This window comes from Convolutriloba macropyga, chromosome 8, assembly GCF_964194025.1.
Source record: "Convolutriloba macropyga chromosome 8, txConMacr16.3, whole genome shotgun sequence".
NCBI lineage: Eukaryota > Metazoa > Xenacoelomorpha > Acoela > Convolutidae > Convolutriloba > Convolutriloba macropyga.
Window position 1 is genome coordinate 44,898,448 of NC_134475.1, and position 22,723 is coordinate 44,921,170.

Here is a 22,723-nt window from a genome sequence, read left to right on the forward strand (position 1 = left end):
GTTCAAGTGATGAGAGTGAGAACGAAGTCCTGACAGAGTCTTCCTTGGGACAAAGACCATCACCTACTCATTATACTCCACAACCAGAGCTGCAAGGGTTTTGGTCTCCTCCTTAACTGGATCTCAACCAACTATCATACAGCAATGATGAACTTGAAGGGTACTTGATTGACTTTGAACTGTTGAGCGAACAAGAAGACACTTCCGACCACGACCAGTGCTTATTTTTAGACGATGAAGCCCTGGAATCAGATTGAAGTGAAAGTATTCTCGACATTTGCACTACCTCAGCAGTGTTTTCTCTCGAAAACCCTCCTGATGAGCCACGAAAAAAAAACAAAATGCAGGTCAGACTCGAATCTGGACAAGAGCAGCGTCCTTAATATTACACCAAAAAAATATCTCACAAGCCCAAAACAGTTTGAAATTGTTTCCGACGACGACAGTGATATTCCTCAGAAAATCAAGAAGCGGTCAGTAATTGAACTCGACTTTGATAGTGCTGCTCCGCTATAAATTCATTACTCTATCTACCGTTCATGACAATCAGTTATGTGGTAATGTGGTTGTCTACCTTCCGGTTTGGCCTACATACCGTAAATAAAAAACTTTTCACTTCATCTCCCAGTGAAGACAAAAATTTTTCTACAACAAGGGACACTATCTAAATCATTACACAGTAGGATTTAAATATACGGATATCTTTTTTTAGATGAGAACAAATTCTATTAAAAATTTTGTCTAATAGCTTGGCTCCTGGTAGCTAGGATTGAATATTTAGATCTTTTTTACCCTTATGAGCACTACAGAACACTCGTCTTGAATGGCTCGTCTTTGTTAACCCCTAAGGTTACTACAGAAGACGATAACCCTCAAATAGCTCAAATATCGGTATGCTAGGATTGAACATAATAAATCATTTTTGACCTTTAGGGCACTACAGAACACGTTAAATACCGAAACAATAATTTTCTTTGGGACCAAGTAAGAGTGAATAAGTTTTTTTATCCCCTATAACCATTTGAGAAACGCTAAGTATCGATTAGGTAGGCTGCAGGGGGCCAGGTATGAATGAATATGCTTTTTACCCCCCATAACCCTCTTGAGAAACGCTAAGTATCAATTTATTAGGCTGCAGGAGGACCAAGAATGAGTGAATAATTTTTTTTACCCTCTACACTATTTTTCAGAAATTCTAAGTATAGATTAGATAGGCTGCAGGGGGGCCAGGTATGAATGAATAGGTTTTTTACCCCTATACCCTTTTTGAGAAACGCTAAGTATCGATTAGGTAGGCTGCAGGGGACCAGATATGAATGAGAAAGTTTTTTTTATACCCTGTACCTATTTTGAGAAATGCTAAGTATCGAATAGGTAGGCTGCAGGGAGACCAGGTATGAAAGAAAAAGTTTTTTGTACCGTCTCTACCCCTTTTGAGAAACGCTAAGTATCAATTAGGTAGGCTGCAGGGGGACCAGGTTTGAATGAATAAGTTTTTCTGCGCCCTAAACCCCTTTGAGAAATGCTAAGTATCGAATAGGTAGGCTGCAGGGAGTCCAGGTATGAATGAAACAGTTTTTTTTACCATCTATGTCCCTTTTGAGAAACACTAAGTATGGATTATGTAGGCTGCAGGGGGACCAGGTACGAACGAATACGTTTTTTACCCTCTCTGCCCCTTTTGAGAAACGCTAAGTATCGATTAGGTAGGCTGCACGGGGAGCACGTATATATGAATATGTTTTTTTATCCACTATACTCCTTTTGAGAAACGCTAAGTATCGAATAGGTAGGCTGCAGGGAGACCAAGTATGAACGAATAAGTTTTTTTACCCTCTGTATCCCTTTTGAGAAACGCTAAGTATGGATTAGATAGGCTGCAGGGAGACCAGGTATGAATGAGTAAGTTCTTTTACCCTCTGTATCCCTTTTGAGAAACGCTAAGTATGGATTAGATAGGCTGCAGGGGGACCAGGTATGAATGAGTAAGTTCTTTACTCACTATACCTCTTTTGAGAAACGCTAAGTACCGATTAGGTAGGCTGCAGGGGGACCAGATATGAATGAATAAGTGTTTTACCCTCTATATGCCTTTTGAGAAAAGCTAAGTATCGATTAAGTAGGCTACAAGGAGACCAGGTATGAATGAAAAAGTTATTTTACCCTCTCTATCCCTTTTGAGAAACGCTAAGTATCAATTAGGTAGGCTGCAGGGGGACCAGGTTTGAATGAATAAGTTTTTCTGCGCCCTAAACCCCTTTGAGAAATGCTAAGTATCGAATAGGAAGGCTGCAGGGAGACCAGGTATGAATGAAACAGTTTTTTTTACCATCTATTACCCTTTTGAGAAACACTAAGCATCGATTAGGTAGGCTGCAGGGGGACCAGGTACGAATGAATGAAGTTTTTTACCCTCTCTACCCCTTTTGAGAAACGCTAAGTATCGATTAGGTAGGCTGCAGGGGGAGCACGTATATATGAAAATGTTTTTTATCCACTATACCCCTTTTGAGAAACACTAAGTATCAATTAGGTAGGCTGCAGGGAGACCAGGTATGAATGAATAAGTTTTTTTACCATCTCTACCCTTTTGAGAAACGCTAAATATCGATTAGGTAGGCTGCAGGGGGTATGATTGAATAAGTTTTTTACCCTCTACACTACTTTTCAGAAATTCTAAGTATAGATTAGATAGGCTGCAGGGCGGCCAGGTAGGAATGAATAGGTTTTTTTTACCCCTATACCATTTTTGAGAAACGCTAAGTATCGATTAGGTAGGCTGCAGGGGACCAGATATGAATGAGAAAGTTTTTTTTATCCCCTATACCCATTTTGAGAAATGCTAAGTATCAAATAGGTAGGCTTCAGGGAGACCAGGTATTAGCGAATAAGTTTTTTACCCTCTACACTACTTTTCAGAAATTCTAAGTATGGATTAGATAGGCTGCAGGGGGACCAGGTATGAATGAGTAAGTTTTTTTACCCTCTGTATCCCTTTTGAGAAACGCTAAGTATTGATTAGATAGGCTGCAGGGGGACCAGGTATGAATGAGTAAGTTTTTTACTCCCTATACCTCTTTTGAGAAACGCTAAGTACCGAATAGGTAGGCTGCAGGGCGACCAGATATGAATGAATAAGTGTTTTACCCTCTATATGCCTTTTGAGAAAAGCTAAGTATCGATTAAGTAGGCTACAAGGAGACCAAGTATCAATGAAAAGTTTTTTTACCCTCTCTATCCCTTTTGAGAAACGCTAAGTATCAATTAGGTAGGCTGCAGGGGGACCAGGTTTGAATGAAAACGTTTTTTTTACCATCTATACCCCTTTTGGGAAACGCTAAGTATCGAATAGGTAGGCTGCAGGGGGAGCACGTATATATGAAAATGTTTTTTATCCACTATACCCCTTTTGAGAAACACTAAGTATCAATTAGGTAGGCTGCAGGGAGACCAGGTATGAATGAATAAGTTTTTTAACCTCTACACTACTTTTCAGAAATTCTAATTATAGATTAGATAGGCTGCAGGGGGGTCAGGTATGAATGAATAGGTTTTTCTTACATCTATACCCTTTTTGAGAAACGCTAAGTATCGATTAGGTAGGCTGGAGGGGACAAGATATGAATGAGAAAATTTTTTCATCCCCTATACCCATTTTGAGAAACGCTAAGTATCGATTAGGTAGGCTGCAGGGGGACCAGGTACGAATGAATAAATTTTTTACCCTCTACACTACTTTTCAGAAATTCTAAGTATAGATTAGATAGGCTGCAGGGGGGCCAGGTATGAATGAATAGGTTTTTTTTACCCCTATACCCTCTTTGAGAAACGCTAAGTATCGATTATGTAGGCTGCAGGGGACCAGATATGAATGAGAAAGTTTTTTTTATCCCCTATACCCATTTTGAGAAATGCTAAGTATCGAATAGGTAGGCTGCAGGGAGACCAGGTATGAACGAATAAGTTTTTTTACCCTCTGTATCCCTTTTAAGAAACGCTACGTATGGATTAGATAGGCTGCAGGGGGACCAGGTATGAATGAGTAAGTTTTTTTACCCTCTGTATCCCTTTTGAGAAACGCTGAGTATGGATTAGATAGGCTGCAGGGGGACCAGGTATGAATGAGTAAGTTTTTTACTGCCTATACTTCTTTTGAGAAACGCTAAGTACCGATTAGGTAGGCTGCAGGGGGACCATGCTTGAATGAATAAGTTTTTCTGCGCCCTACACCCCTCTGAGAAATGCTAAGTATCGAATAGGTAGGCTGCAGGGAGACCAAGTATGAATGAAACAGTTTTTTTACCATCTATATCCCTTTTGAGAAACGCTAAGTACCGATTAGGTAGGCTGCAGGGGGACCATGCTTGAATGAATAAGTTTTTCTGCGCCCTACACCCCTCTGAGAAATGCTAAGTATCGAATAGGTAGGCTGCAGGGAGACCAAGTATGAATGAAACAGTTTTTTTACCATCTATATCCCTTTTGAGAAACGCTAAGTACCGATTAGGTAGGCTGCAGGGGGACCATGCTTGAATGAATAAGTTTTTCTGCGCCCTACACCCCTCTGAGAAATGCTAAGTATCGATTAGGTAGGTTTCAGGGAGGCCAGGTATGAATGAATAAGTTTTTTTACCATCTCTACCCCTTTTGAGAAACGCTAAGTATCGATTAGGTAGGCTGCAGGGGGACAAAGTATGAATGAATAAGTTTTTTACCCTCTCTTCCCCTTTTGAGAAACGCTAAGTATCGATTAGGTAGGCTGCAGGGAGACCAGGTATGAACGAAACAGTTTTTTTACCATCTATATCCCTTTTGAGAAACACTAAGTATCGATTAGGTAGGCTGAAGGGGGACCAGGTACGAATGAATACGTTTTTTACCCTCTCTACCCCTTTTGAGAAACGCTAAGTATCGATTAGGTAGGCCGCAGGGAGACCAGGTATGAACGAAACAGTTTTTTTTACCATCTATAACCCTTTTGAGAAACGCTAAGTATCAATTAGGTAGGCTGCAGGGAGACCAGGTATGAAAGAATAACTTTTTTTTCACCCTCTATATCGCTTTTGAGAAACACTAAGTATCAATCAGGTAGGCTTCAGGAGGACCAGGTATGAACGAATAGGTTTTTTTACCCTCTAGATCCCTTTTGAGAAACGCTAAGTTTGGATTAGATAGGCTGCAGGGTGACCAGGTATGAATTAGTAAGTTTTTAACTCCCTATACCCCTTTTGAGAAACGCTAAGTATCGATTAGGTAGGCTGTAGGGGGGCCAGATATGAATGAATAAAGTTTTCACGCTCTAAATTCCTTTTGAGAAACGCTAAGTATCGATTAAGTAGGCTACAGGGAGACCAGTTATGAATGAATAAGTTTTTTTACCCTCTATACCATTTTTGAGAAACACTAATTATCGATTAGGTAGGCTGCATGGGGACCAGGTATGAATGAAAAGGTTTTTTTACCCTCTCTATCCCTTTTGAGAAACGCTAAGTATCAATTAGGTAGGCTGCAGGGGGACCAGGTTTGGATAAATAAGTTTTTCTGCGCCCTACACCCCTTTGAGAAATGCTAAGTATCGGATAGGTAGGCTGCAGGGAGATCAGTTATAAATGAAACAGTTTTTTTACCATCTATATCCCTTTTGAGAAAGACTAAGTATCGATTAGGTAGGCTGCAGGGGGACCAGGTATGAACGAATAAGTTTTTTCCCTCTCTATCCCTTTTGAGAAACGCTTAGTATCGATTAGGAAGGCTGCAGGGGGACCAGGTATGAATGAATAAGTTTTTTTTCCCTTTCTACCCCTTTTTAGAAACGCTAAGTATCGATTATGTAGGCTGCAGGGAGACCAGGTATGAATGAATAAGTTAAGATTTTTAACCCTCTCTAACCCTTTTGGGAAACGCTTAGTATTGATTAGGTAGGCTGCAGGGAGACCAGGTATGAATGAATAAGTTTTTTTATCCTCTCTACCTTTTTTGAGAAACGCTTAGTATCAATTAGGTAGGCTGCAGGGAGACCAGGTATGAATGGATAAGTTTTTTTCCCTTTCTACCCCTTTTTAGAAACGCTAAGTATCGATTATGTAGGCTGCAGGGAGACCAGGTATGAATGAATAAGTTAAGATTTTTAACCCTCTCTACCCCTTTTGGGAAACGCTTAGTATTGATTAGGTAGGCTGCAGGGAGACCAGGTATGAATGAATAAGTTTTTTTATCCTCTCTACCTTTTTTTAGAAACGCTAAGTATCGATTAGGTAGGCTGCAGGGGGAGCAGGTATAAAATGAATATGTTTTTACCCACTATACTGCTTTTGAGAAACGCTAAGTATCGATTAGGTAGGCTGAAGGGAGACCAGGTATGAATGAAAAAGTTTTTTTATCCTCTCTACCCCTTTTGAGAAACGCTTGGTATCGATTAGGTAGTCTGCAGGGAGACCAGGTATGAATGAATAAGTTTTTTTACCCTCTCTACCCCTTTTGAGAAACGCTTAGTATCGATTAGGTAGGCTGCAGGGGGACCAGATATGAATGAATAATTTTTTTTCCCTCTCTACCCCTTTTTAGAAACGCTAAGTATCGATTAAGTAGGCTGCAGGGAGACCAGGTATGAATGAATAAGTTTTCTACCCTCTCTACCCCTTTTGGGAAACGCTTAGTATCGATTAGGTAGGCTGCAGGGAGACCAGGTATGAATGAAACGGTTTCTTTTATCCTCTCTACCCCTTTTGAAAAACGCTTAGTATCAATTAGGTAGGCTGCAGGGAGACCAGGTATGAATGGATAAGTTTTTTTACCCTCTCTACCCCTTTTTAGAAACGCTAAGTATCGATTAGGTAGGCTGCAGGGGGAGCACGTATCAATGAATATGTTTTTTACCCACTATACCTCTTTTTTTAGAAACGGTAATTATCGATTAGGTAGGCTGTAGGGGGACCAGGTACGAATGAATAAGTTCTTTTACCCCTACACCCCTTTTGAGAAATGCTAAGTATCGACTAGGTAGGCTTCAGGGGGACAAGGTATGAACGAATAATTTTTCTACCCCAAATTTTCCTTTTGAGAAATTCTTAGTATCGATTAGGTAGGCCGCAGGGGAATGGATGATTTAGTTTTAAAAAAGATAGTGTAAAACTCATTTCCTCATTGTCATGGAATAGAGACGCGAAAACAACAAGTTCATAGTTACCTCCGTAGATCATCTGTGTTGATTGTAGCAATCTGTCATGATCTACCCTACAACTGACCTAAGTGTCTAAGTGATCTCAGTGACTGTTTGGGAATGGTGATAAAATTTTGTGAACTGGTGCCGTCTATTTTTCACAATAGAATTTCTCTAAACCAGCTAGTTCTACTTCCTGATCAATGGGGTTGCGAAAGTCAAGAAGGCAAAGAGTTTACTGTCGTCAAGCGAGTACAGTTCCTGTTACTCTTTGGACTATTTATCTCAATACTTGTTTCTCCAGACAAGACTTACTAATAAATTCCCCAAAATATAGTAATCATGAACAATTAATTGTACAAATAAGAGCTTCATCTAATGAATTGGAAAGAATAATTCCTTCCGAGAAGATTGGGAAAAGATTTAGAAGTAAAGTTTGCCGTAAAAAAGATAGCAAGTTTTAACAGCACTAACCATAGCATCCTTTTCTTTCCCCCTTGCTCCCACCTTCTGCTCCCATACCCATCCTGCTCCCTACTTGCTTTCAGTTTTGCTCTCCGTTGAGCTCTACCCTCGCTCCCAGGTTTGATACTTCGCCCTGCTCCCACCTCAGTCTCCGGCATGCTCTCCTCTCCGCTTCGTAGCTTAAGACCCAAAACACAAGTTATTTTTCACCTTTATATATATACACTCTTTATATGTTCAAGTTAAAATTCGTTTAGGTAACCAGCAGTTAACTTAGGATCCAGGGTACGAGTTATTTTTTATCAATACTCTTTATATGTACAAGTTAAAAATCGCTTAGGTAACCAGCAGGTATCTAGGATCCAATACAAAAGGTGTTTTTCACCAAAACTATTCAAATGTACAAGTTGAAACTCGCTTAGGTAACCAGCCGGTAGCTTAGAATCATATACACAAGGTATTTGTCACCAATACTCTTCATCTGTACAATTTAAATATCGCTTAGGTTACCAGCACGTAGATTAGGATTCAATACACAACTTATTTTCCACCAACCCTCTTTAGATGTATAAGTTAAATCTCGCTTAGGTAACCAGCAGTTAGCTTAGAATCCAATTCACAAGGTATTTTTCACCAAAATTCTTCGTATGTACAAGTTAAAACTCGCTTGGGCAACCAGCAGGTAGCTTGGGATCGAATACACAAGTTTTTTTTCACCAATACTCTTCATATGTACAAGTTAAAAATCGCCTAGGTAACCAGCAGGTAGATTAGGATCCAATACACTAGTTATTTTCCACCAACCCTCTGTTTATGTACAAGTTAAAACACGCTTAGGTAACCACCAGTTTGCTTAGGATCCAATACACAAGATATTTTTTTACCAATACTCTTCAAATGTTCAAGTTAAAAACTGCTTATGTAAACAGCAGGTAGCTTAGGATCCAAAACACAAGGTACTTTTCACCAATGCTCTTCATATGTACAAGATAAAACTCGCTTAGGTAACCAGCAGGCAGCTTAGGATCCAAAACACAAGCTGTTTTTCACCAATACTCTTCAAATGTACAAGTTAAAACTCGCTTAAAAAACCAGCAGGTATTCCAGTATCCAATACACAAGTAATATTTTACCAATACTCTTCATATGTACAAGTTAAAACTCACTTGGGTAACCAGCAGGTAGCTTAGCATCCAAGACACAAGTTATCTTTTACCAATACATTTCACATTTGCAAGTTAAAAATCGCTTAGGTAACCAGCAGGTAGATTAGGATCCAATACACAAGTTATTTTCCAACAACCCTCTTTATATTTACAAGTTAAAACCCGCTTAGGTAACCAGCAGGTAGCTTAGGATCCAATACACGTTAAGTATCGGTTAGGTAGGATGCAGGGAGACCAGGTATGAATGAATAGGTTCTTTTACCCCCTACACTCCATTTGAGAAATGCTATGTATCGATTAGGTAGGCTGCAGGGTGACCAAGTATGAACGAATAATTTCTTTACCCCTATTTCCATTTTGAGAAATGCTAAGAATCGATTAGGTAGGCTGCAGGGGAATGGATGAATTAGTTTTACACCGTAAAGGGTTTGCGCAAAAAAGTGCACCTTGAGAATTAGGAGAAAAGCTTTTTTCCTCATTGTCATGGAATAGAGACGCAAAAACAACAAGTTCATAGTTACCTCCGTAGATCATCTGTGTTGATGGTAGCAATCTGTCATAATCTACCCTACAACTGATCTAAGTGTCTAATTGAGCTCAGTGACTGTTTGGGAATGGTGATGCGTGTTAAAATTTTGTAAACTGGTGTCGTCTATTTTTCGCAATAGAGTTTCTCTAAACCAGCAAGGTCCACTTCCTGATCAATGGGGTTGCCAAAGTCAAGAAGGCAAAGAGTTTACTGGCGTTAAGCGAGTACAGTTCCTGTTACTCTTTGAACTGTTTATCTCAATACTTGTTTCTCCAGACAAGACTTTCTCATAAATTCCCCAAAATATAGTAATCATGAACAATCAATTGTACAAATAAGAGCTTCATCTAATGAAGTGGAAAGAATAATTCCTTCCGTGAAGATTGAGAAAAGATTTAGAAGTAAAGTTTGCCGTAAAAAAGATAGAAAGTTTTAACAGAATTAACCATAAAATCCTTTTCTGTCCCCCTTGCTCCCACCTTCTGCCCCATACCCATCCTGCTCCCTACCTGCTTTCAGTTTTAATCTCTGTTGAGCTCTACCCTCGCTCCCAGGTTCGATCCACCGCCCTGCTCCCACCTCGGTCTCCGGCATGCTCTCCACGGATTGTTCTCCGTTTCGCTCACACTTCTGCTTCCCACACTGCTCTAGGACGTAGCTTAAGACCCAATACACAAGATATTTTTCACCATTACTCTTTATGTGTTTAAGGTAAAACTCGCTTAGGTAACCATCAGTTAGCTTAGGATCCAAGGTACAAGTTATTTTTGATCAATACTCTTCATATGTACAAGTTAAAATTCGCTTAGGTAACCAGCAGGTATCTTAGGATCCAATACAAAAGGTATTTTTCACCAATACTATTCATATGTACAAGTTAAAACTCGCTTGGGTAACCAGCCGGTAGCTTAGAATCCAATACACAAGGTATTTCTCGCCAATACTCTTCATATGTACAATTTAAAAATCGCTTAGGTTACCAGCACGTAGATTAGGATCCAATACACAAGTTATTTTCCACCAACCCTCTTTATATGTATAAGTTAAAATTCGCTTAGGTAACCAGCAGGTAGCTTAGAATCCAATCAGAATATATGGTAAACAGAGCTTTCAAAAAAACATGTGAAGGTAAACGTAACCGGATCAAGGTCAAGCTGGTACATGATGAACATGAAGCATTGAAATCGACTAGCAGACCTTAGGTGAAAACTTTTCAAATCATTGCCAATGATTTGGCTACAGTAAGTCTCAACAAGACCAAAATATTATATGATAAACCTACAACCGTTGGAGCATGTATCCTCGACCTCTCGAAAAAATTCGTGTTTGAGTTTCACTACAAAACCATGTAACACAACTTTGAATGCAAAATCCTTTATTCTGACACGGATTAGTTTGTTTACGAGGGGCAAATAGAGGATTTTTTGTGCACATAGAATCAAAACAAATGAAGGAGACGTTTGACTTGTCCAACTTTCCAAAGAACCATCAGCAATACGATGAAACCAACGCAAAAGTGACGCTCAAGTTCAAGAATGAGATGGCTGGTTGAACAGTGTCTGAATTTGTAGGTCTCAAGCCAAAACACTACTCGATCAAACTTTCGGAAGGTAAACATTTCTTTTTTTATTCGCTAGCTTTTTGCTTCGCAGGCGTCAAGAAAAATCAGTGAGACGACGTGATTGATGATGCACTTTTTGTCTGCTTTTTCTTTAGTAGCTACAATTGAAATCAGTTTTCTAAAATTGATCGGAAATTTTTTTCTCAAGTGATGGGAAACAGCCAGCTAAAGGTGTCACCAAAGAAGCTGGCCAGAGAATAACTCATGAATTGTACAAGCAAGTTCTCATGGGTGGAGATACTGTGTGCCTGGTAAATACAAGAATTGCATCAAGCAAACATCAGTTGATGACAGTTATTAACAACAAAAAATCGTTGTCCGGATACGACGACAAGCGCTATCTTTGCCAGGACAAAATAACGACGCTACCATACGGCCATGAGCAGTTGCGAGATGAAATGTTTGCAAAACAGATTATTGCAACCCAGATTGGGGTTCAAGTGATAAGAGTGAGAACGAAGTCCTGGCAGAGTCTTCCTTGGGACAAAGACCATCACCTACTCATTATACTCCACAACCAGAGCTGCAAGGGTTTTGGTCTCCCCCTTAACTGGATCTCAACCAACGATCATACAGCAATGATGAACTTGAAGGGTACTTGATTGACTTTGAACTGTTGAGTGAACAAGAAGACACTTCCGACCACGACAGGTGCTTATTTTTAGACGATGAAGCCCTGGAATCAGATTGAAGTGAAAGTATTCTCGACATTTGCACTACCTCAGCAGTGTTTTCTCTCGAAAACCCTCCTGATGAGCCACGAAAAAAAAAAACAAAATGCAGGTCAGACTCGAATCTGGACAAGAACAGCGTCCTTAATATTACACCAAAAAAATATCTCACAAGCCCAAAACAGTTTGAAATTGTTTCCGACGACGACAGTGATATTCCTCAGAAAATCAAGAAGCGGTCAGTAATTGAACTGGACTTTGATAGTGCTGGTCCGCTATAAATTCATGACTCTATCTACCGTTCATGACAATCAGTTATGTGGTAATGTGGTTGTCTACCTTCCGGTTTGGCCTACATACCGTAAATAAAAAACTTTTCACTTCATCTCCCAGTGAAGTCAAAAATTTTTCTACAACAAGGGACACTATCTAAATCATTACACAGTAGGATTTAAATAAACGGATATCTTTTTTTAGATGAGTTCAAATTCTATTGAAAATTTTGTCTAATAGCTTGGCTCCTGGTAGCTAGGATTGAATATTTAGATCTTTTTTACCCTTATGAGCACTACAGAACACTCGTCTTGAATGGCTCGGCTTTGTTAACCCCTAAGGTTACTACAGAAGACGATAACCCTCAAATAGCTCAAATATCGGTATGCTAGGATTGAACATAATAAATCATTTTTGACCTTTAGGGCACTACAGAACACGTTAAATACCGAAACAATAATTTTCTTAGGGACCAAGTATGAGTGAATAAGTTTTTTTTACCCCCTATAACCATTTGAGAAACGCTAAGTATCGATTAGGTAGGCTGCAGGGGGCCAGGTATGAATGAATAAGTTTTTTACCCCCCATACCCCTCTTGAGAAACGCTAAGTATCGATTAGGTAGGCTGCAGGGGACCAGATATGAATGAGAAAGTTTTTTTTTATACCCTATACCCATTTTGAGAAATGCTAAGTATCGAATAGGTAGGCTGCAGGGAGACCAGGTATGAACGAATAAGTTTTTTACCCTCTATATCTCTTTTGAGAAACGCTAAGTACCGATTAGGTAGGCTGCAGGGGGACCAGATATGAATGAGTAAGTTTTTTACCCTCTATATTCCTTTTGAGAAAAGCTAAGTATCGAATAAGTAGGCTACAGGGAGACCAGGTATGAAAGAAAAAGTTTTTTGTACCCTCTCTATCCCTTTTGAGAAACGCTAAGTATCAATTAGGTAGGCTGCAGGGGGACCAGGTTTGAATGAATAAGTTTTTCTGCGCCCTAAACCCCTTTGAGAAATGCTAAGTATCGAATAGGTAGGCTGCAGGGAGTCCAGGTATGAATGAAACAGTTTTTTTTACCATCTATGTCCCTTTTGAGAAACACTAAGTATCGATTATGTAGGCTGCAGGGGGACCAGGTACGAACGAATAATTTTTTTACCCTCTCTGCCCCTTTTGAGAAACGCTAAGTATCGATTAGGTAGGCTGCATGGGGAGCACGTATATATGAATAGGTTTTTTATCCACTATACTCCTTTTGAGAAACGCTAAGTATCGATTAGGTAGGCTACAGGGGACCAGATATGAATGAGAAAGTTTTTTTATCCCCTATACCCATTTTGAGAAATGCTAAGTATCGAATAGGTAGGCTGCAGGGAGACCAAGTATGAACGAATAAGTTTTTTTGCCCTCTGTATCCCTTTTGAGAAACGCTAAGTATGGATTAGATAGGCTGCAGGGAGACCAGGTATGAATGAGTAAGTTTTTTTACCCTCTGTATCCCTTTTGAGGAACGCTAAGTATGGATTAGATAGGCTGCAGGGGGACCAGGTATGAATGAATAAGTGTTTTACCCTCTATATGCCTTTTGAGAAAAGCTAAGTATCGATTAAGTAGGCTACAAGGAGACCAGGTATGAATGAAAAAGTTATTTTACCCTCTCTATCTCTTTTGAGAAACGCTAAGTATCAATTAGGTAGGCTGCTGGGGGACCAGGTTTGAATGAATAAGTTTTTCTGCGCCCTACACCCCTTTGAGAAATGCTAAGTATCGAATAGGAAGGCTGCAGGGAGACCAGGTATGAATGAAACAGTTTTACCATCTATTACCCTTTTGAGAAACACTAAGTATCGATTAGGTAGGCTGCAGGGGGACCAGGTACGAATGAATAAGTTTTTTACCCTCTCTACCCCTTTTGAGAAACGCTAAGTATCGATTAGGTAGGCTGCAGGGGGAGCACGTATATATGAAAATGTTTTTTATCCACTATACCCCTTTTGAGAAACACTAAGTATCAATTAGGTAGGCTGCAGGGAGACCAGGTATGAATGAATAAGTTTTTTTACCATCTCTACCCCTTTGGAGAAACGCTAAATATCGATTAGGTAGGCTGCAGGGGGTATGATTGAATAAGTTTTTTACCCTCTACACTACTTTTCAGAAATTCTAAGTATAGATTAGATAGGCTGCAGGGGGGCCAGGTATGAATGAATAGGTTTTTTTACCCCTATACCATTTTTGAGAAACGCTAAGTATCGATTAGGTAGGCTGCAGGGGACCAGATATGAATGAGAAAGTTTTTTTATCCCCTATACCCTTTTTGAGAAATGCTAAGTATCAAATAGGTAGGCTTCATGGAGACCAGCTATTAACGAATAAGTTTTTTTTACCCTCTGTATCCCTTTTGAGAAACGCTAAGTATGGATTAGATAGGCTACAGGGGGGCCAGGTATGAATGAGTAAGTTTTTTTACCCTCTGTATCCCTTTTGAGAAACGCTAAGTATGGATTAGATAGGCTGCAGGGGGACCAGGTATGAATGAGTAAGTTGTTTACTGCCTATACTTCTTTTTAGAAACGCTAAGTACCGAATAGGTAGGCTGCAGGGAGACCAAGTATGAATGAAACAGTTTTTTTACCATCTATATCCCTTTTGAGAAACACTAAGTATCGATTAGCTAGGCTGCAGGGGGACCAGGTACGAATGAATAAGTTTTTTACCCTCTCTACCCTTTTTGAGAAACGCTAAGTATCGATTAGGTAGGCTGCAGGGGGAGCACGTATATATGAATATGTTTTTTACCCATTATACCCCTTTCGAGAAACACTAAGTATCAATTAAATAGGCTGCAGGGAGACCAGGTATGAATGAATAAGTTTTTTTTACCATCTCTACCACTTTTGAGAAACGCTAAGTATCGATTAGGTAGGCTGCAGGGGGACAAGGTATGAATGAATAAGTTTTTTACCCTCTCTGCCCCTTTTGAGAAACGCTAAGTATCGATTAGGTAGGCTGCAGGGAGACCAGGTATGAACGAAACAGTTTTTTTACCATCTATATCCCTTTTGAGAAACGATAAGTATGGATTAGATAGGCTGCAGGGGGACCAGGTATGAATGAGTAAGCTTTTTTACCCTCTGTATCCCTTTTGAGAAACGCTAAGTATGGATTAGATAGGCTGCAGGGGGACCAGGTATGAATGAGTAAGTTTTTTACTCCCTATACCTCTTTTGAGAAACGCTAAGTACCGAATAGGTAGGCTGCAGGGCGACCAGATATGAATGAATAAGTGTTTTACCCTCTATATGCCTTTTGAGAAAAGCTAAGTATCGATTAAGTAGGCTACAAGGAGACCAGGTATGAATGAAAAGTTTTTTTTACCCTCTCTATCCTTTTTGAGAAACGCTAAGTATCAATTAGGTAGGCTGCAGGGGGACCAGGTTTGAATGAAAACGTTTTTTTTTACCATCTATACCCCTTTTGGGAAACGCTAAGTATCGAATAGGTAGGCTGCAGGGAGACCAGGTATGAATGGAACAGTTTTTTTTACCATCTATAACCCTTTTGAGAAACACTAAGTATCGGTTAGGTAGGCTGCAGGAGGACCAGGTACGAATGAATAAGTTTTTTACCCTCTACACTAATTTTCAGAAATTCTAATTATAGATTAGATAGGCTGCAGGGGGGTCAGGTATGAATGAATAGGTTTTTCTTACATCTATACCCTTTTTGAGAAACGCTAAGTATCGATTAGGTAGGCTGCAGGGGACAAGATATGAATGAGAAAATTTTTTCATCCCCTATACCCTTTTTGAGAAACGCTTAGTATCGATTAGGTAGGCTGCAGGGGGACCAGGTATGAATGAATAAATTTTTTACCCTCTACACTACTTTTCAGAAATTCTAAGTATAGATTAGATAGGCTGCAGGGGGGCCAGGTATGAATGAATAGGTTTTTTTTTACCCCTATACCCTCTTTGAGAAACGCTAAGTATCGATTATGTAGGCTGCAGGGGACCAGATATGAATGAGAAAGTTTTTTTTATCCCCTATACCCATTTTGAGAAATGCTAAGTATCGAATAGGTAGGCTGCAGGGAGACCAGGTATGAATGAGTAAGTTTTTTTACCCTCTGTATCCCTTTTGAGAAACGCTAAGTATGGATTAGATAGGCTGCAGGGGGACCAGGTATGAATGAGTAAGTTTTTTACTGCCTATGCTTCTTTTGAGAAACGCTAAGTACCGATTAGGTAGGCTGCAGGGCACCAGATATGAATGAGAAAGTTTTTTTAATCCCCTATACCCATTTTGAGAAATAATAAGTATCGAATAGGTAGGCTGCAGGGAGACCAGGTATGAATGAGTAAGTTTTTTTTACCCTCTGTATCCCTTTTGAGAAACGCTAAGTATGGATTAGATAGGCTGCAGGGGGACCAGGTATGAATGAGTAAGTTTTTTTACCCTCTGTATCCCTTTTGAGAAACGCTAAGTATGGATTAGATAGGCTGCAGGGGGACCAGCTATGAATGAGTAAGTTTTTTACTGCCTATACTTCTTTTGAGAAACGCTAAGTACCGATTAGGTAGGCTGCAGGGAGACCAAGTATGAATGAAACAGTTTTTTTACCATCTATATCCCTTTTGAGAAACACTAAGTATCGATTAGGTAGGCTGCAGGGGGAGCACGTATATATGAATATGTTTTTTACCCATTATACCCCTTTCGAGAAACGCTAAGTATCGATTAGGTAGGTTTCAGGGAGGCCAGGTATGAATGAATAAGTTTTTTTACCATCTCTACCCCTTTTGAGAAACGCTAAGTATCGATTAGATAGGCTGCAGGGAGACCAGGTATGAACCAAACAATTTTTTTAACATCTATATCCCTTTTGAGAAACACTAAGTATCGATTAGGTAGGCTGCAGGGGGACCAGGTACGAATGAATACGTTTTTTACCCTCTCTGCCCCTTTTGAGAAACGCTAAGTATCGATTAGGTAGGCTGCAGGGAGACCAGGTATGAACGAAACAGTTTATTTTACCATCTATAACCCTTTTGAGAAACGCTAAGTATCAATTAGGTAGGCTGCAGGGAGACCAGGTATGAAAGAATAACTTTTTTTTCACCCTCTATATCGCTTTTGAGAAACACTAAGTATCAATCAGGTAGGCTTCAGGAGGACCAGGTATGAACGAATAAGTTTTTTTACCCTCTATATTCCTTTTGAGAAACGCTAAGTTTGGATTAGGTAGGCTGCAGGGGGACCAGGTATGAATTAGTAAGTTTTTTACTCCCTATACCCCTTTTGAGAAACGCTAAGTATCGATTAGGTAGGCTGTAGGGGGGCCAGATATGAATGAATAAGTTTTTCACCCTCTAAATTCCTTTTGAGAAACGCTAAGTATCGATTAAGTAGGCTACAGGGAGACCAGTTATGAATGAATAAGTTTTTTTACCCTCTATACCATTTTTGAGAAACACTAATTATCGATTAGGTAGGCTGCATGGGGACCAGGTATGAATGAAAAGGTTTTTTTACCCTCTCTATCCCTTTTGAGAAACGCTAAGTATCAATTAGGTAGGCTGCAGGGGGACCAGGTTTGGATAAATAAGTTTTTCTGCGCCCTACACCCCTTTGAGAAATGCTAAGTATCGGATAGGTAGGCTGCAGGGAGATCAGTTATAAATGAAACAGTTTTTTTACCATCTATATCCCTTTTGAGAAAGACTAAGTATCGATTAGGTAGGCTGCAGGGGGACCAGGTATGAACGAATAAGTTTTTTCCCTCTCTATCCCTTTTGAGAAACGCTTAGTATCGATTAGGAAGGCTGCAGGGGGACCAGGTATGAATGAATAAGTTTTTTTACCCTCTCTACCCCTTTTGGGAAACGCTTAGTATCGATTAGGTAGGCTGCAGGGAGACCAGGTATGAATGAATAAGTTTTTTTACCCTCTCTACCCCTTTTGAGAAACGCTCAGTATCGATTAAGTAGGCTACAGGGAGACCAGTTATGAATGAATAAGTTTTTTTACCCTCTATACCATTTTTGAGAAACACTAATTATCGATTAGGTAGGCTGCATGGGGACCAGGTATGAATGAAAAGGTTTTTTTACCCTCTCTATCCCTTTTGAGAAACGCTAAGTATCAATTAGGTAGGCTGCAGGGGGACCAGGTTTGGATAAATAAGTTTTTCTGCGCCCTACACCCCTTTGAGAAATGCTAAGTATCGGATAGGTAGGCTGCAGGGAGATCAGTTATAAATGAAACAGTTTTTTTACCATCTATATCCCTTTTGAGAAAGACTAAGTATCGATTAGGTAGGCTGCAGGGGGACCAGGTATGAACGAATAAGTTTTTTCCCTCTCTATCCCTTTTGAGAAACGCTTAGTATCGATTAGGAAGGCTGCAGGGGGACCAGGTATGAATGAATAAGTTTTTTTCCCTTTCTACCCCTTTTTAGAAACGCTAAGTATCGATTATGTAGGCTGCAGGGAGACCAGGTATGAATGAATAAGTTTTTTTACCCTCTCTACCCCTTTTGGGAAACGCTTAGTATCGATTAGGTAGGCTGCAGGGAGACCAGGTATGAATGAATAAGTTTTTTTTATCCTCTCTACCCTTTTTGAGAAACGCTTAGTATTAATTAGGTAGGCTGCAGGGAGACCAGGTATGAATGTTTAAGTTTTTTAACCCTCTCTACCCCTTTTTAGAAACGCTAAGTATCGATTAGGTAGGCTGCAGGGGGAGCACGTATAAATGAATATGTTTTTTACCCACTATACTGCTTTTGAGAAACGCTAAGTATCGATTAGGTAGGCTGAAGGGAGACCAGGTATGAATGAATAAGTTTTTTTTATCCTCTCTACCCCTTTTGAGAAACGCTTAGTATCGATTAGGTAGTCTGCAGGGAGACCAGGTATGAATGAATAAGTTTTTTAACCCTCTCTACCCCTTTTGAGAAACGCTCAGTATCGATTAGGTAGGCTGCAGGGGGACCAGATATGAATGAATAAGTTTTTTCCCTCTCTACCCCTTTTTAGAAACGCTAAGTATTGATTAAGTAGGCTGCAGGGAGACCAGTTATGAATGAATAAGATTTTTTACCCTCTCTACCCCTTTTGGGAAACGCTTAGTATCGATTAGGTAGGCTGCAGGGAGACCAGGTATGAATGAAAGGGTTTTTTATCCTCTCTACCCCTTTTGAAAAACGCTTAGTATCAATTAGGTAGGCTGCAGGGAGACCAGGTATGAATGGATAAGTTTTTTTACCCTCTCTACCCCTTTTTAGAAACGCTAAGTATCGATTAGGTAGGCTGCAGGGGGAGCACGTATAAATGAATATGTTTTTTACCCACTATACCTCTTTTGAGAAACGGTAATTATCGATTAGGTAGGCTGTAGGGGGACCAGGAATGAATGAATAAGTTCTTTTACCCCTACACCCCTTTTGAGAAATGCTAAGTATCGACTAGGTAGGCTTCAGGGGGACCAGGTATGAACAAATAATTTTTCTACCCCAAATTTCCCTTTTGAGAAATTCTTAGTATCGATTGGGTAGGCTGCGGGGGAATGGATGATTTAGTTTTAAAAAAGATAGTGTAAAACTCATTTCCTCATTGTCATGGAATAGAGACGCGAAAACAACAAGTTCATAGTTACCTCCGTAGATCATCTGTGTTGATTGTAGCAATCTGTCATGATCTACACTACAACTGACCTAAGTGTCTAAGTGATCTCAGTGACTCTTTGGGAATGGTGATAAAATTTTGTGAACTGGTGCCGTCTATTTTTCACAATAGAATTTCTCTAAACCAGCTAGTTCTACTTCCTGATCAATGGGGTTGCGAAAGTCAAGAAGCCAAAGAGTTTACTGTCGTCAAGCGAGTACAGTTCCTGTTACTCTTTGGACTATTTATCTCAATACTTGTTTCTCCAGACAAGACTTACTAATAAATTCCCCAAAATATAGTAATCATGAACAATTAATTGTAGAAATAAGAGCTTCATCTAATGAATTGGAAAGAATAATTCCTTCCGAGAAGATTGGGAAAAGATTTAGAAGTAAAGTTTGCCGTAAAAAAGATAGCAAGTTTTAACAGCACTAACCATAGCATCCTTTTCTTTCCCCCTTGCTCCCACCTTCTGCTCCCATACCCATCCTGCTCCCTACTTGCTTTCAGTTTTGCTCTCCGTTGAGCTCTACCCTCGCTCCCAGGTTTGATACTTCGCCCTGCTCCCACCTCAGTCTCCGGCATGCTCTCCTCTCCGCTTCGTAGCTTAAGACCCAAAACACAAGTTATTTTTCACCAATACTCTTTATATGTTCAAGGTAAAATTCGTTTAGGTAACCAGCAGTTAACTTAGGATCCAGGGTACGAGTTATCTTTTATCAATACTCTTTATATGTTCAAGTTGAAAATCGCTTAGGTAACCAGCAGGTATCTAGGATCCAATACAAAAGGTGTTTTTCACCAAAACTATTCAAATGTACAAGTTGAAATTCGCTTGGGTAACCAGCAGGTAGATTAGAATCCAATACACAAGTTATTTTCCACCAACCCTTTTTATATATACAAGTTAAAACTCGCTTAGGTAACCAGCCGGTAGCTTAGAATCGTATACACAAGGTATTTGTCACCAATACTCTTCATCTGTACAATTAAAAAATCGCTTAGGTTACCAGCACGTAGATTAGGATTCAATACACAACTTATTTTCCACCAACCCTCTTTAGATGTATAAGTTAAAACTCGCTTAGGTAACCAGCAGTTAGCTTAGAATCCAATTCACAAGGTAGTTTTCACCAAAACTCTTCATATGTACAAGTTAAAACTCGCTTGCGTAACCATCGGGTAGCTTGGGATCAAATACACCACTTATTTTTCACCAATTCTCTTCATATGTACAAGTTAAAAATCGCCTAGGTAATCAGCAGGTAGATTAGGATCCAATACACAAGTTATTTTCCACCAACCCTCTTTTTATAAACAAGTTAAAACTCGCTTAGGTAACCAGCAGGTAGCTTAGGATCCAAAACACTAGGTACTTTTCACCAATTCTCTTCATATGTACAAGTTAAAAATCGCCTAGGTAACCAGCAGGTAGATTAGGATCCAATACACTAGTTATTTTCCACCAACCCTCTGTTTATGTACAAGTTAAAACTCGCTTAGGTAACCACCAGTTTGCTTAGGATCCAATACACAAGATATTTTTTTTACCAATACTCTTCAAATGTTCAAGTTAAAAACTGCTTAGGTAAACAGCAGGTAGCTTAGGATCCAAAACACAAGGTACTTTTCACCAATGCTCTTCATATGTACAAGATAAAACTCGCTTAGGTAACCAGCAGGCAGCTTAGGATCCAAAACACAAGCTGTTTGTCACCAATACTCTTCAAATGTACAAGTTAAAACTCGCTTAAAAAACCAGCAGGTATTTCAGTATCCAATACACAAGTAATATTTTACCAATACTCTTCATATGTACAAGTTAAAACTCACTTGGGTAACCAGCAGGTAGCTTAGCATCCAAGACACAAGTTATCTTTTACCAATACATTTCACATTTGCAAGTTAAAAATCGCTTAGGTAACCAGCAGGTAGATTAGGATCCAATACACAAGTTATTTTCCAACAACCCTCTTTATATTTACAAGTTAAAACCCGCTTAGGTAACCAGCAGGTAGCTTAGGATCCAATACACGTTAAGTATCGATTAGGTAGGATGCAGGGAGACCAGGTATGAATGAATAGGTTCTTTTACCCCCTACACTCCATTTGAGAAATGCTATGTATCGATTAGGTAGGCTGCAGGGGGACCAAGTATGAACGAATAATTTCTTCACCCCTATTTCCATTTTGAGAAATGCTAAGTATCGATTAGTTAGGCTGCAGGGGAATGGATGAATTAGTTTTACACCGTAAAGGGTTTGCGCAAAAAAGTGCACTTTGAGAATTAGGAGAAAAGCTTTTTTCCTCATTGTCATGGAATAGAGACGCAAAAACAACAAGTTCATAGCTACCTCCGTAGATCATCTGTGTTGATGGTAGCAATCTGTCATAATCTACCCTACAACTGATCTAAGTGTCTAATTGAGCTCAGTGACTGTTTGGGAATGGTGATGCGTGTTAAAATTTTGTAAACTGGTGTCGTCTATTTTTCGCAATAGAGTTTCTCTAAACCAGCAAGGTCCACTTCCTGATCAATGGGGTTGCCAAAGTCAAGAAGGCAAAGAGTTTACTGGCGTTAAGAGAGTACAGTTCCTGTTACTCTTTGAACTGTTTATCTCAATACTTGTTTCTCCAGACAAGACTTTCTCATAAATTCCCCAAAATATAGTAATCATGAACAATTAATTGTACAAATAAGAGCTTCATCTAATGAAGTGGAAAGAATAATTCCTTCCGTGAAGATTGAGAAAAGATTTAGAAGTAAAGTTTGCCGTAAAAAAGATAGAAAGTTTTAACAGAATTAACCATAAAATCCTTTTCTGTCCCCCTTGCTCCCACCTTCTGCCCCATACCCATCCTGCTCCCTACTTGCTTTCAGTTTTAATCTCTGTTGAGCTCTACCCTCGCTCCCAGGTTCGATCCACCGCCCTGCTCCCAACTCGGTCTCCGGCATGCTCTCCACGGATTGTTCTCCGTTTCGCTCACACTTCTGCTTCCCACACTGCTCTAGGACGTAGCTTATGACCCAATACACAAGATATTTTTCACCATTACTCTTTATGTGTTTAAGGTAAAACTCGCTTAGGTAACCATCAGTTAGCTTAGGATCCAAGGTACAAGTTATTTTTGATCAATACTCTTCATATGTACAAGTTAAAATTCGC

General features: G+C 39.7%; 1 protein-coding gene across 1 annotated transcript in view; it reads right to left on the reverse strand.

The window, feature by feature from the left end:
• Window positions 1-9,760: 9,760 nt before the first annotated feature.
• LOC142345071 (uncharacterized) overlaps window positions 9,761-22,723 on the reverse strand; it is a 98,112-nt gene continuing 85,149 nt past the window's right edge. Inside the window, exons 11-12 of the mRNA XM_075397154.1 lie at window positions 19,993-20,162; window positions 9,761-9,977 (exon numbers count right to left, since the gene is read on the reverse strand). Of these exons, the coding sequence (XP_075253269.1) occupies window positions 9,761-9,977; window positions 19,993-20,162 (387 nt within the window). The remainder of the gene's footprint in view (window positions 9,978-19,992; window positions 20,163-22,723) is intronic.